The sequence below is a fragment of the Malaclemys terrapin genome, chromosome 7 (genome assembly GCF_027887155.1).
Source record: "Malaclemys terrapin pileata isolate rMalTer1 chromosome 7, rMalTer1.hap1, whole genome shotgun sequence".
Classification (NCBI taxonomy): domain Eukaryota; kingdom Metazoa; phylum Chordata; order Testudines; family Emydidae; genus Malaclemys; species Malaclemys terrapin.
The window spans coordinates 32079734-32095714 of NC_071511.1; the positions used below are offsets into that span (position 1 = coordinate 32079734).

At 47.7% G+C, this 15981-nt stretch overlaps 1 protein-coding gene across 4 annotated transcripts in view; it reads left to right on the forward strand.

Moving 5' to 3' along the window:
• The window catches only part of CDCA5 (cell division cycle associated 5), a 29753-nt gene that overhangs the window by 10873 nt on the left and 2899 nt on the right, over positions 1 to 15981 (forward strand). For 2 of the 4 annotated variants that reach the window (XM_054034895.1, XM_054034893.1), the window contains 2 exons: positions 2293 to 2402; positions 7960 to 8022. In XM_054034895.1, coding sequence (XP_053890870.1) covers positions 2388 to 2402; positions 7960 to 8022 — 78 coding nt within the window. In that variant the 5' untranslated portion in view covers positions 2293 to 2387. Of the gene's footprint in view, positions 1 to 18; positions 155 to 1278; positions 1352 to 2292; positions 2403 to 7959; positions 8023 to 15981 lie in introns of those variants that run through there. The other 2 variants (XM_054034892.1, XM_054034894.1) reach the window with 2 other exon arrangements.

Here is a 15981-nt window from a genome sequence, read left to right on the forward strand (position 1 = left end):
CCATTGTAGCGGCGGGTGATTCGAACGGGGCTTGGCGGCGGGTTCCAGCCCGCTTGGCGCGGAGCGGAGCGGACAGGCCCACGGATGGCGGGCGGGGGCCAGAGGCGGACCCGGTCTGCGGGCGCGGCCACAGCGGGGAGCAGAGCCCGGGGGGGTGAGTGCTGCCCGGGGCTGTTCGTGGGGTGCTGGTGCGGGGGTCTGTGCTGTGGGCGGGTCCCCAGCGGGGCGGGGTACGCGGGGGTGGGGGCTCTGCGGGGCACTGAGTGCGCGGGGGCGGGGTCTGTGGGGGACACGGCACTGCGGGGTACGTGGGGGTGGGGGCTCTGCGGGGCACTGAGTGCGCGGGGGGCGGGGTCTGTGGGGGACACGGCACTGCGGGGTACGTGGGGGTGGGGGCTCTGCGGGGCACTGAGTGCGCGGGGGCGGGGTCTGTGGGGGACACGGCACTGCGGGGTACGTGGGGGTGGGGGCTCTGCGGGGCACTGAGTGCGCGGGGGCGGGGTCTGTGGGGGACACGGCACTGCGGGGTACGTGGGGGTGGGGGCTCTACTGGGCACTGAGTGCGCGGGGGCGGGGTCTGTGGGGGACACGGCACTGCGGGGTACGTGGGGGTGGGGGCTCTGCGGGGCACTGAGTGCGCGGGGGCGGGGTCTGTGGGGGACACTGGGCACTGCGGGGTACGTGGGGGTGGGGGCTCTACTGGGCACTGAGTGCGCGGGGGGCGGGGTCTGTGGGGGACACGGCACTGCGGGGTACGCGGGGGTGGGGGCTCTACTGGGCACTGAGTGCGCGGGGGGCGGGGTCTGTGGGGGACACGGCACTGCGGGGTACGCGGGGGTGGGGGCTCTGCGGGGCACTGAGTGCGCGGGGGCGGGGTCTGTGGGGGACACTGGGCACTGCGGAGTACGCGGGGGTGGGGGCTCTGCGGGGCACTGAGTGCGCGGAGGGCGGGGTCTGTGGGGGACACTGGGCACTGCGGGGTACGCGGGGGTGGGGGCTCTGCGGGGCACTGAGTGCGCGGGGGGCGGGGTCTGTGGGGTGCGCTGGGGGTAGGGGCTCTGCGGGGCACTGAGTATGTGGAGGGGGGTCTCTGGGGGTGCTCTGGGGGGCACTGGTATTGGATATTTCCCTCAGGTGGGGTCAGGGCAGTAATTTCTCTTAGGGGGATTCCAGGAGGAACAGGATACAAGGAAGAATCATAGAAGATTAGGTTTGGAAGAGACCTCAGGAGGTCATCTAGTCCAACCCCCTGTTCCAAGCAGGACCAACACCCACTAAATCATCCCAGCCAGGGCTTTGTCAAGCCAGGCCTTAAAAACCTCTAAGGATGGAGATTCCACCACCTCCCTAGGTAACCCATTCCAGTGCTTCACCACCCGCCTAGTGAAATAGTGTTTCCCAATATTCAACCTAGGCCTCCCCCACTGCAACTTGGGACCATTGCTCCTTGTTCTGTCATCTGTCACCACTAAAAACAGCCGAGCTCCATCTTCTTTGGAACCCCACTTCAGATAGTTGAAGGCTGCTATCAAATCCCCCCTCACTCTTCTCTTCTGCAGACTAAACAAGCCCAGTTCCCTCAGCCTCTCCTCGTAAGTCATGTGCCCCAGACCCCTGATCATTTTTGTTGCCCTTCTTTGGACTCTCTCCAATTTGTCCACATCCTTTCTGTAGTGGGGGGCCCAAAACTGGACGCAATACTCCAGATGTGGCCTCACCAGTGCCAAATAGAGGGGAATAATCACTTCTCTCGATCTGCTGACGGTGCTCCTACTAATTCAGCCTAATATGCCATTAGCCTTCTTGGCAACAAGGGCACACTGCTGACTCATTCAATGTAATCCCCAAGTCCTTTTCTGCAGAACTGCTGCTTAGCCAGTCGGGTCCCCAGCCTGTAGCGGTGCATGGGATTCCTCTCCATGGGAGTGCTGATGGGCTTGGGGAGCAGGGTCTGAGGAGGAAGTGATTCTCTCAGGATTTGAGGGCATGTTTCCTAAGGGCTGGGAGGGGGGGTCCTGGAGAATCAGGATGTGGGGAGAGGGGGTTCCATGGCGGAGCAAGGTGCATGGGAATGTCTCCCTCAGGTTAGAGAACTCCTTGGGGTAGGATGCAGGACTGGAGGGTATTTCACAGCTTCCTAACATCTTATGCCTATAAGAAGGCAAACACCAGGAGGTAGGAAAGTACTGAGAAGCAGTTAAATGTCCCCACATTGGTAGTTTGGATGAAGGGGCTTCCACATGCAGTGAGAACAACCAGCTTTCAAAATTTTTCTCTCTCCCTCACTTTCAGATGCTGTCTCCCCTCCTCCGAGGTGCAGGTCCGAGAGGATCGCAGGGTCTCCTACCAGGCGTGGTTCCCAGAGGAAACCTTTGGTGGAGAAGAAGATGGTGGGGAGCCCAGTGAGTAATAATGCATCCCTGTTAGTTCCAAAATCCAGCTGTGGGAGAGTTTGGAGTCGGCTATACCAGCCCCGAAAAGCGCGATTTCCCATCCTGGAGAACTCAACAGGCTTTTTGGTACAGGGCACAGGCCAGTTAACAATGGCTTCCACTTTCAAGGGATCTGACCCCCTCCAATCCAGTGACCTAAATAAGGGACTTTGACTGCCCCGTCTTACACTTTGATGCTGTAATTATGAGACCTGCATATCTGAATTTCTTCAGCACAATTTCCAAGTGGTTTGTATGATCGTGATACACTTTTAACTTATTTATATGCCGTTTGAGCTGCTACCTTTCTGTTGGGCCTTTGGACATTATAGGTAACATCATTTAAACCCTTTCTACCACCTCAAAAGGCCCCTCCCATGAGTTTTTCATTTTGTACTTTATTTACAGGGTCTAGCACCAGTATTAAATCCCCCACATGAAATGATTGATCACCGGTATTGTGATCAGATCATTCTTTCTGAGCAACCTGGCTTTTAAAAAGTGAGGCTTTGCTGCACTATCTCCATCATGGATTTTAAATCCTCCCTGAACCCCTGCACATATTCAGTCACCGGTTCCCCCCTCTGCTTCAGTGCCCCCTCCCAGGAGTCTAATGAGATCCAGGAGACCTCTGACCATTCTTCTATACAGGAGGTCAAATGGGGAAGCCCCATGGACTCTGGGGGCACCTCCTGATATGCAAACAGATAGAGTAACACCACATCCCTGTTTACTTACATTCCTAGCATAGATTTTAGGATCCAGTTGAACTTGTCAATTAATCCATTTGTTTCTGGGTGGTATTTTTCCCCACACATTCTTCATAAATCTCCAAATAGCTGGGACGTGGAATCTGATCCACTATTTGATGAGACCTCTTTTGGAAAGCCCACCTGCTGAATATGGAGAACTGTGCCTTAGCAACAGTTTCAGCTCCCACATTTGACAGAGCAATTGCTTCTGGATACCTGGTAACAAAATCCACCACCAATAATATACATTTTCCCCCTCTGAGTTGGTCTGGGTACAGGCCTTATGATGTTCATAGCAAGCCTGAAAAATGCTGCTTCAGTTGCCAGTAAAGGATGCAAAGGAGCATGGCAGAGACAGAAGTCACAAGGCTTGCAGTATTCCTCTACTTCATTTTGAATATGGGGCCAATAGAAATTTTTCTTTAGCCTTTCATATGTCTTCTGCATTCCTAAGTGACCAGTGAAAGGGCAGTTTTGGGCTAAGCTTTAACTCCACACAATACTTTGTGGGAATGATTATTTGTAGGGCCCCCCGGGACTTCTGTTTTCCCCAACCGAGGCTTCCCTTTAAATCCTTCCCTCTTCTGAAGGCCTCCTGCTGTGCTCTCTATCTGGGTCATTACTGAGGATGGCCTCCCTTATGCTCCCCCAGGAGATGTCTGCTGTTCGTTCTGCAGCAAACTCCATTTGGCTCTTGCTTGTACCGAGAGCTGTCTCAGGTAAGGGGGGGACGACTCCTCATTTCCCTCCCCTTTAGACACATTGCTGTGTTCTGCTGGTTAGGTTGCCTCTCACATGCACACCCCTCCCCGCCCCCACAGCATTTACCTCTGGGACCTTTGGGACACAATACTAATAGCCTTGGCCAGTGATATTCTGTCATTTCCCACCAATACATCAGCCAGTAAATTCTTAAAAACTCCTATGTTCAAAGTACCCCTTAAGCCTTCCCACTCTAATTCAATGGGAGCTAAAGACACCCTGGTTCTAAACTGCCCCAAGGCCAGGAGTTTTACCTCTTTCCCGGGAGCATATCCACCTCCTTAATGACATACCTCCTGAGTAGAGGAGGTATGTGATGATGTCTCTCCACCCCAAATGTCGATCCTCCCCGGCACATTTGGCCATTTACCTTGGCCTCCCTAATACACTCTTTATCTACCTCCAGGAGGTCAGACTGCACAAAATTTAACTAGAACCCCCTTTGGCATCACTGAAGGCTCTGAACTGAGGGTAGCTGCATTAACTTGGATAGATCAGGCATTGTATTTGGACTCCCCATTGTTTGTACGTGTGTTCTAGGGACCCACATAAGAGAAAATACTTTGGACTGTTTTCTCAGGCTGGGATCTGATAATTAGGGTTACCAGGAGGGGTCCTGTACTGGACTTGCATGTGCTTCTCCTCCCCCCGCCCCCTTCTTCCTTTTCCCTAGGAACAAACCAGGGTCTCCCTTTTACTCCAGGCTTTTGCCCTTCCTTTTGGGACTTGTGCTCTAGGAATGGTCTTGCTTGCAGGTATAAGTCAGCAGCACTGGCTGCCTCTTCCACAGTTGCTGGGGACATTTCCCACACCTCTGCCCTCACCTCATTAGAGCAGACACCAAAGAACTGCGCCTGAGCAAATAGATCTACCAACCGGTGATCATTTTCTCCCCTTTTACTTTTCATCCATTTTCTCCATTTCACCATATTTCCTGTTATCCAGTTGTTAGATTTCTACGCGTTAGGTGATATATCTATGGGGTAATTTGAAACTTTTCTAACGCCGACTCCTTAAACCAATCATACAACATAGCATTATTTCCATAATTAAACCAGTTGTTCTCAACCTATTTACCACCGTAAGCCACATATGCAGCTTTCAGTGTGTTATGTGGGCCACATCCACACTATATACTCCCTGTATGGCCTCAGGATGTCACATGGGCAGCTGTGTGCTCATTGGGCCGCAAGCAGCCCACTTGCTGCAGGTTGAGAATGACTGGATTAAATATTTATAAGGCTTTGCCAGTCAATTTGGGAGGTAAAATGGGCAAGTCTGTTCAGCAGGGATTTTGTGCATCCTGCCTATCCTTTCAAAGGTGGCCATATTCTTCAGTGGACTCTCTCTCCTTGTAACTCAGGCAATTTCACCCAGCTGGGTGATCCCAAGGAGGATTACTTGTGGGCTGAGAGTTCTGTTTTTTAAGCTTGTGGTGCCTTTCCTTCTCCCTTCCTTTAACTTCTGTGACCTGCTTTCGCTCCTCTGCTTTCCGCTTTTTGGCTTTCTCTGCTGCTTCCCATTTATGATCTCCCTCTTGGCCAGTTCTAAGTGAAGGGCTGCCCCTCTGGGACCTGTGCCAGGCTGGTTTCCTAAGCCTGCACCCCCCACTCAACTTCAGGTAATTTTGATGGATGAATCAGTTCTCCATGATGCTTATCATATTGCATGAATAGAGATTTTTATCCCCTCTACTATTTTCCCTGTAGTTTCCAGGCTATGATCTGTGCACAGTTTTTCCAACTGTGGTTTGGTATGTTTGGCATGTCTCTGGCTTACTCATCCTGTCCTTTATGTTCTATTTCCCTTACCCATAATAAATCAATGGAAAACAACAAACCATAACCTTTTTCTTTACCTGTTTCCAAGCCTCCCCAACTTCACCGGCCATGGGCAACACAAACCCTCCCCTTTGGGCCTCGCAGGCCCTGCTGTTACTCCACAAGCTAGCAATTGGTGCACTCAAGCCCTCTGAGTGTCTCCCTGGAGTCACCAGCTCCTGGACACTCGCAGTATTCACAGATTTGCTGCTTTCAAAGAAGCAGTACAGCCCAGCTTACCAGTTCCACCCGAGGATCACCGCTCTGCTTCATACACAGCACTGAGATATGCTTATAGTGAAATCAAGTATAAATTTATTTAACAAACCATAGTAGCAAGTACAAGTATTGGAAACAAATGGTGATATATAAAATAAAATCATAACACACATTCCAGACCTAGACTTAATTAACAAGATACTGTCATGTCTGGTGGAGTACTGCTCACCCAAAATCCTTGTAGAGCTTTTCAGCCAGGCTGGCTGGGACCCTCCTTTCATGAGACAGCACGCTGTCAGTCCGCCTGCTCGATCAGTGGTTCTCAGCCAGGTTTCAGGAGGTCTGCCAAAATAAACCAGAGAGCAGAGCCGGCGTTAGACTCGCTGGGGCCCAGGACAAAAAGCTGAAGCCCGAGCCCCGCCGGGGGCTTGAAGCCGAAGCCAGAACAACTTAACTTCACAGGGCCCCTGGGCAATTGCCCTGCTTGCTACCCCCGAACACCAACCCTGGCTTTTAATCTACTGGATATGCAGAAAAACAGTAGTTGTGGCACAGGTGGGTTGCGGAATTTTTTTTAGCATGATGGCGGGGCCTCAGAAAGAAAAAGGTTGAGAACCCCTGTGCTAGATGAAAGATTCAGTGTGTTCCTTTTCACCCTAAGATATCCCAGAACAATCCTTTGTCTTTATTTGTAAACAGGACATCCCTGCTCTCTGTTACACTGTGCAGAGGAGATTTCCTCTCTTGTAGATTTCACAAACTTTCAGTGTGTACTTAGCTCAGTGTGCAAACAGGCAAACAGTATACAAATGGCGAGATAGGTGTTTATCTCCTACCTGAAAGGAACATTTCCAAGGTATGTCACCTTCTGTTGGCCTGCCTTAACTCCAAAACCTTCATAGCATAATTTTCAGTGTAGATACATAACTTCTTCAATATCTGTTCATACGTTCTGTAATGATTATGATGGCCAGTGGGCTACCTCATATGCCACCCTTTGGTGTGAACTACTATGCAGCCATCTGACCCAGGAGATCCCTGTAAAAATGCTATACCCCTCTGCCCCGTGCCCCCTGCCAGTTGGCATCACGGGGTCCCTGGGTCACAGGCTGATTACCAGGAAAGCTGCTTAAGAGCTTCTGCCACCTGGACCCTCAGGAGAGGTAGAAGAACCATCTCGATTTTATCTTTTGTACCATTCCTTGCATATGTACTCACACCCTTCCTTGGGAAGTTGGCGGTAAGAGACAACGGTCCTGCTCTGTCTCTGGCATGCCAAAGAAGTCTGATGGTCCAGATCCCGTTACATGATGGTCTGGCCTGTTACAGAGCCACATAAATGCCCAGCCTCCCTTGTCCATATCTAACTTCCTCACCCTAATTATGTTGGCGTGTCCTTATCCTATGGATTAGTATAGTAATGGTTTCAGCTAATTGTCATATACATCAATTCGTTGCCAAGGCCAGTTTGCAGTTAAGCATTTGCCAACATTTTATCCTAAAATATCCAAATCTAGTATCAGTTCAGTGTTCCTGTGGTTACCTGGTATTACGTTGTACAAACTCTCTGCTTTAAGCACACTATTCCCAGTTCCCCAAACCTCAGGGTCACTGTCGGGCCACTTATCTATAACACAGTTCATGAGCCTCAAAGCCTTATTATGGTAACTGGGTAAGCTAATGTCTTACAGGATACAGGCCTGTAAGTTCCTTGCGTTACTGTTAAGTAAAATAAAATGCTAAAGCTAGCTCAATGGGCTACAACTGTGGGTCGTCAACGATGATTGTGTTCCAGTCTGACCTTTCTTTCCTTGAGCACATCTCTCTTTTGTCTTATGCTTGGACTGGAAGCTTTGTGAAGCAGGGGCCATTTTTGTAGTTCTGTGTACATCATGTAGCGAAATGGGGTCCTAGGCTCTGCTACAGTACAAGAAACAAATAATAAGTCTTGTCTCTTTTATCCTATTTATGTAGCTTCCAGCTCCAGTGGTGAAGCGATCGATCATGGTGAAAAAGATCATGCCCCGAAAACAGCAGGTCTGTGAGTCAAACCTTCCTGTCGCTGTTGTTTGTGTATGCACGTGAACTGAAATCTGTTTTGATTATACTCCCCAACTCCAAACCAGCCACAGACCAAGCATCGCTTTCCAGCCTGTAGGATAAGTAAAAGATTACAGAACTAAAGTTAGCATACGTTTGGCTAAGGGGGTGGGTGTGTGTGGGTGTGAGTGAGTAATCAGTAGTATGTCTAAAGGTGCATGTGTCTTATTAACTCTGTTTTCTCCTAGAGCTGCAGGAAGAAATCACAGACAGTGTGGAACCGGCTGTCCAACACTATCTGTGATTTGGGGGGCGTGTCATAACTATAAAGGGAAGGGTAACAGCCCTCCTGTGTACAATACTATAAAATCCCTCCTGGCCAGAGACTCCAAAATCCTTTTACCTGTAAAGGGTTAAGAAACTCAGGTAACCTGGCTGACACCTGACCCAAAGGACCAATAAGGGGACAAGATACTTTCAAATCTTGGTGGGGGGAAGGCTTTTAGTTAGTTAAAGAAGGCCATGAAAATAATTAGTATTACTTGTGGTGTGGGAAGGTTGTATGGTTTTAAAAGTAACTAATAAAATAAAGAGCTGCAGTAACAAAACAAAGAAAAACTGTCTTAAAAGAAACAAGCCCAAACCTTCCCACTGTTGTGCTAGTAAGCAAGGGAGGAGGTGGGGAGAGAAGATAAGAAAGAAAAGGCCTTGTGAAGAAAGGAGGCTGTAAATCTTATCTGGATTAAGACTTGGAATAAGGGTGAATAGTCTCAAATTGATTTTTAGCTGAAGTCAGTAATTGGCAATGACATCGCTTGTTTGATAAAGGGTATAAAAAGTAAACTTTTAAAGGGTTCATTGCTAATACCTGCCTAACCACACTGGAACTGATCAATATGGGTCTAAGCACCCCCTGGGTTTAGCCCATTTATAAGTATCTCGATCAAAAGTTCATAAATGTTTTGTTACTGTTTAGATGCAGTAAATTGCTTACTAGTTAGACTTTTTAGGCACGTTTAAATCAACTGTATAAATATCATTTGGCCTTGGGATTTAATAAAGTAATTTATGGTTAAATTAGTGTTTGGTGGTTTCCCATATCAATATTAATAATTCCAACATAGCCCATTGAGAAAGGAAAGGCAAACCTCATTTGTTTCGGTTTCCGGCTCTGGAAAGGAGTGCTAGCTAGCATTTAGAGCAGAGTGGGCTGGATGGCAGGACACCGACTATTAGTTCTGGCGCTGCAGCAGGTTTTCTGTATCATGTTACAGGTGAGGCAAAGAGTGCTTAAATGACTTGGGCAGGATCATGCAAGGCTGTGAATAGGACCCAGGAGTCCTGGCTCCCCGCCCTTTTTCTGTACTCGTTAGACACACTGCCTTCCAGAACTGGAAGAGAACCCAGAAAGCCTGATTTCCAGTCCACTGCTCTGACCATTAGACAACAGCCCCCCGCGACCCATTATGAAGCCGAGATGTTTGTATCTGACTTGGAATGAATTCCAGCTTTATTCATTTAATGTATGGACTTTAAAAATCAGACTTCAGCAAACTCAGAGAACTGGTAGGTAGGTTCTGTCATGGATCCACAGCTACACCCCAGCTTTTAAACAGTCTCTTGGAAAGCCCCCCTTTAGCATGGCAGATCCCTAAGGAGTCCCAGTCCTTTCTCCAGGGTAGGCTGCACTGCCTCCTAGACTGAGTGTCTGGGCTCCAGCACTTCTGCTCTACATTGTGAGCTGTGCCCAGCAAGTCCAACTGAGATAGTCTCCTGGTAGAGACTTGTACACTCTTTAGGGACTAGTGCATCTCAGCAGATATTTATTGTAGCTAGGTAACAGAATGCAGGGGTTCAGAACAAATCATGCCAAAGCAACCTCATTTCCTTCTTTGGAAAGATAATGGGCCTAGTGGATAGGGGCGAAGCAACAGTTGCGATATGTTTGGACTTTAGTAAGACTTTTGATACAGTCTCATGTGACATTCTCATAAGCAAATTAGGGAAATATGAAATTAGGATAAATTGGGTGCAAAACCGGTTGAAAGACTGTGTCCAGTTTTTGTTCTCAAAGAGTAGTTATGAATGGTTCGCTGTCAAACTGGGAGAGCCTATCTAATGGGGTCCTGCGGGGATCTGTCCTGGGTCAGGTACTATTCAATACTTTATTAATGACTCAGATAATGGAGTGGAGAGTATGCTTATAACATTTGTGCATGACACTGTGATGGGTTGGATCACAGAAACCCCTTTGGGGCTGCCAACTGATGTGCCAAGACGACTTCTGTCCCTGCTTTCTTGCCCTGGCAGCTTAGGACTCCAGCATTCTGCCTAGTTTGAGCCAGACTCGCTAGCCTGCTGCAAACCCAGACCCAGGTCTGGACCACATCCCCAAAGCTGCAGACTTAACTGAAAGCAACTTACAGAAGTGTTCCTGTCTTTAGCACTCAGATGTCCAATTCCCAGTGGGGTCTAAAACCCGAATAAATCCGTTTTACCCTGTATACGGGTAAACTCATAAATTGTTCGCCCTCTATAACACTGAGAGAGAGATATGTGCAGCTGTTTGCCCCCCAGGTATTAATACATACTCTGGGTTAATTAATAAGTAAAAAGTGATTTTATTAAATACAGAAAGTAGGATTTAAGTGGTTCCAAGTAGTAACAGACAAAGTGAATTACCAAGCAAAATAAAACAAAACATGCAAGTCTATGTCTAATACAGTAAGAAACTGAATACAGATAAGAGATCACCCTCAGAGATGTTTCAATACGTTTCTTTCACAGACTGGACGCGTCCTAATCTGGGCACAATCCTTTCCCTGGTACAACCCTTGTTCCAGCTCAGGTGGTAGCTAGGGGATTCCTCATGATGGCCACCCCCTTTGTTCTGTTCCACCCATTTATATATCTTTTGCATAAAGTGCTGAATCTTTTGTCCCTCTCTGGGTTCCCACTAGAGTGACCAGATAGCAAGTGTGAAAAATCGGGACGGAGGTGGGGGGTAATTGGCACCTATATAAGAAAAAGCCCCAAATATCAGGACTGTCCCTATAAAATCGGGACATCTGGTCACCCTAGTTCCCACCCCCTCCTTCTCAATGGAAAGGCACCAGGTTAAAGATGGATTCCAGTTCAGGTGACATGATCACATGTCACTGTAAGACTTCATTACCCACTTGCCAGCACACACGTATACAGGAAGACTTGCAAGTACTGTAAAACAGCCATCTGTAGTCAATTGTCCTGGTTAATGAGAGTCATCAAGATTCCAAACCAACATTAATGGCCCACACTTTGCATAATTACAATAGGCCCTTAGAGTTATATTTCATATTTCTAAAAGTGGTACATTTATACAAATAGGATGACCGCACTCAGTAGATTATAAGCTTTGTAATGATATCTTACAAGAGACCTTTTGCATGAAGCATATTTATATTCACACTCACTAGCATATTTTCATAAAATCATATAGAATGCGTCACAGACACCAAACTAGGAGGGATTGAACTTTGGAGGACAGGATTAGAATTCAAATGGCCCTGATAAATTGCAGTTGTCTTTACTGAATTTCATCTTGTTGATTTCAGAGCAAAGTACTACACTTAGCAAGGAAAAAAATCAAATGCACAAATATAAAATGGGGAATAACTTGTTAGGTCGTAGTACAGTACTACAGAAAAGGATCTGGATCACAAATTCAATATAAGCCAATAGTGTAGTGCATTTGCAAATAGGCTAATATCATTCTGGGGTGTATTAACAGGAATGTCATATGAAAGACTTGGGAGGTAATTGGCTTACTCTGCTTGGCAGTGGCGAGGTCTCGGATGGAATATTGTGTCCAGTTCTGGCTGCTACACTTTAAAAGAGATGAGGACACATTGGAGAGAGTCCAGAGGAGAGGAACAAAAAATGATAAAATCCTACCTATGAAGAAAGATTGAAAAACTTGGGCATGTTTAGTCTTGAGAAAAGAAGACTGAGGGGGACCTGATAGCAATATTCAAATATATTAAGGGCTGTTATAAAGAGGCCAGTGATCAATTGTTTTCCACATTCACTGAAAGCAGGGCAAGAAGTAATCGGCTTAATGTGCTGCAAAGGAGATTCAGGTTAGATACTAAGAAAAACTTGCTAACCCTAAGGATAGTTAATAAGTTACCCAGGGAGGCTGTGGAACCCCTGATATTGGAGGTTTTTAAAAACAGGTTAGCCAAGCACCTGTCAGGAATGTTTACTAGGTTTACTTGGTTCGGCCTCAGCGCTGGAGGATGGACTAGATGACAGATCCCTTCCAACACTACATTTCTTAGTGTAGTGTACTGCTACTTGTCTGGAGAAGTTATTAATGGCGCAGCTACTGTGTGAGCACCAGTTTAGACTGAAAATATGCCTATTCTGACTGCCACATCTCATAAAGAGATTCTCAACTGTTACAATACAGGAAAAATCAGGAATTTGGGAAACTGGGATGATGTGGATGTGGATTTTGAAAGCTATTTTCTAATCTATGTAGCCCACCTTATAGATCTTAAAGCCAGAGGGACCATTAGATCACCTGGATTGTTGTGCAGGCCAGAGGATTTCACCCAGTTACCACTGCATTGAGCCCAATAACTTGTCTGACTAAAGCATCTTCCAGAAAAGATATCAAGAGATGGAGAATCCACCACTTCCCTTCAGAGTTTGATCCAGTTAATCACCTTCTATTTAAAAAAAAAAAAAAAAGGCTGGGGCATGGCTCATTTCTAATTGGATTGTGTCTGGCTTTAACTTCCAGCCATTGGTTCTTATTCTGCCTTTCTCCTCTAGGCTGCTAAAGAACCCTTTAGTACCTGGGATTTTTTTCCTGGTGAAAATATTTATATGCCGTAATTGAGTCACCTCTTGTTCTTCTTCAACAAGTGTCCCTATAGGTGCTCCATGTCTGGATACGTACACGCCCGTGCGCTCTTCACTGGAGATTTTTGTCAACAGTGTCCGTGGGTCTGCACCCCAGACACCCTAGTGCCCATTACAAGACTATATGGGGGAGATGGACCTGCTGCCACTCCAGTTCCTTCTCAATGGTCTGTGGCTTGAGATGGAGCATCACGGTGTCCGTTAGGAACCACATCTGCAGGCCCCAGTACCATCCAGGCTCCTATGTTATGAGGACCTCTGAATCCTCAAAGAGCCCAAATCACCGTTATTAAGAGGTACTGAGAGATACTCCCCACTGTTACTTACCCTTTGTCCATTTCTTCAACTGGTACTGACACATTCCCTGTGCAATCTTTGAGGGCTCTGAGAAATACTTTCAGCTCGTACCGTTATAACATTCTCCTGCACCACCTCACCAGCCTCCTTTTCTAACCTCAGTACTGACACAAGTTCAGGTCTCTTCCCAGGGCCTGGTACCATCCTGACCACCAGTACCTACACCCCTGACCACCTCCCAGTGGATACAGAGGATAACACCTCATCTGACTCAGAAATGTCTGTATATGGTTCCTCCCCATTCCAACCTCCCTCCTTAGAGATTCACACTGAAGAAGGAGCTCATAGCAGGAAGTACGCCCGGTTACCATGGCAAGGACAACCTTGGAGTCCCCCCACAATGGGCTTACTCCTTAGGTGACCGTTTCTAAAGGATCCCATCCCAAAAGAGGACATAAGGATCATCAACCAATGCCCCTAGGTCCTGCCACCCCTGGATACCTCCCCCAGAGCAGGAATCAGTGGAAGAGGAAGAAACATCACCTTCCCACAAATCTTCCTTATCACCACATGAGGCTGTGACCCCCCCCCCCCCCCCCCCGTCCCCGCCCCCCATTCTAGCCTAATGACTTCAAGGCCTTTGAAGAACTCATGAAAAGGGTAGCAGGCACCTTATATGTCTCATTAGAGGAGATTTAGGAGACCCAACACTCCATGTTGGAATAGCCTTCATTCACTTCCTCAGGGCAAGACTGCTTTGCTCAGCAAGGAAGCTTTGCTTGGCTTACTTCAGCATGGATGGTGGCAAACTGAAGCCACTGTCCCACCTATGTGTAAACAAGCTGACAAAAAGTATTACATCCTCCTCCCCGCAGGACTGAGTATTTTTTTTCTCCTACCTGATTCCCAATTCTCTGGTGGCGGAGGCTGCTAACAAACAGACCAGGCAACATCAGTTCTGTTCCACAACATCTGATAAGGATCTAAAACGACTGGACCTTCTGGACCCTAAGAAGCACTCCTCAGCCCCCTGGCAGTTCAGAGTGGCCAATTATCAAGTCCTGATGGCTAAATATGACTTGACTGTCTATTCAAAAATTCCATCTTTTAATGAACACTTGTCTCAGGAGCACAGAGAACAATTTCAGGTCCTCGTTGCAGAAGAAGCCTCGCTAGATGCTACCGACACAGCTATACGTTCCCTGACTACAGCAGTAGTCATACACCCAACTTCCTAGCTACGGTCTTCTAGCCATCCCCAGGAGGTACAAAATACTGTAAAGGACCTTCCTTTTGAAGGCCTCAATTTGTTTAGTGATGGCACAGATGGGTCCCTCCCCATCTCTCAAGGGCTCCTGGGCGACACTAAAATCTCTGGGTATCTCTATGTACACCTGCTATGAAAAGAAAATACAGCAGGTCGCAGACAGCTCAATTATCTTGTCCAGTCCACTACCAGCCCACGAGACCTCCCTGGAAGAAGCACAAATTCCCTAAGAAAGGGCCTTCTCCATCAGCAATGTCCCAGCCAGCAATGACTTCAAAATGTCCGTTGTGACCAATTGGGTGAGGGTCACAAACTACTTCCCACTCCAGATCCTATGTTGCATCTATTCCCCTCCATTTCCTACCTTCCTGGGAGCTCATCATCTTGGACAGATGGATTCTAGAAGTAATTTCCATAGTCTGTTCCATCCAGTTGAGCTCCTTCCCACTCCCTGTCCCTCTTCAGGGACCCCTTTACCTCCCTCCACAAAGACAAGAGGTACAATCCCTCCTAGTTCTGGGGATGATCTAACCTGTCCCACTGGACTTCATTGGGAAAGCGTTCTAGTCTCAGTACTTCCTCGTCCTGAAGAAAATGGGAGTGGGTAGGTGGGTCGAGGAGACCAATTCTAGACCTCAGGATTTTAAACATCTTCATTAGCTCCCAACAGTTCAGTATGATGACCCTAGCAACAATATTTCCCTTTCTGAATCTGGGAGATTAGTTTGGTTTGTGTCCTTCAACCTTATTTTCATGGTGTCATTCATCCCTCACACAAACAATTCCTATGTTTTGTGGTAGGCAAGGACACTGCCAGCATTGCGTCCTAATCTTCGGCTTCTCCACCATTCCCCTCCCCGTCCAAGGGTCTTTAACAAAGTTTTGTCAGCCACAGCAGCCTATCTTTGCCAGATAGGCATCATCATCTTTTCCTGCCTAGATGACTAGCTCCTGAAAGGTCGCTCACTTCTCAAAGCACAGAGAGCAACCAGCAAGACCGTCTCTGTTTCACTTGCTGGGTCTCCACCTAACACCCACACAACATATAGACTTAATCTGGGCCACTCTGGATTCCTTCCACCAGAGCATACTTATCCAGGGACAGATTCACTCCCGTGTCCAACCTTGTTTCAATAATCCAACAGAGTCCACTAACCACTGTGAAGATATGGACCATGTGGCAGTCTGTATGTTCACGACTCCCATTTTTGGTGTCTTTAAACATGGTTGAGACCCATCGACACCCCCTACAGACACAACCTATCCAAGCGGGCGTCAGTACCTCAGAAGGGCCTTGATTATCTGAACTCATGGAAGGACCCACAAAAAGTGTGCTTGGGAGCTCTGTTTGTACAGCATCCTTCAATGAAGATCATCACCACAGATGACTGTTACATGTTGGGGTGCACACTCCCAAAACCTCACAGTTCAGGGCAAATGGACCACTCAGGAGGCGATCCTCCATATCAACATATTGGAGCTCA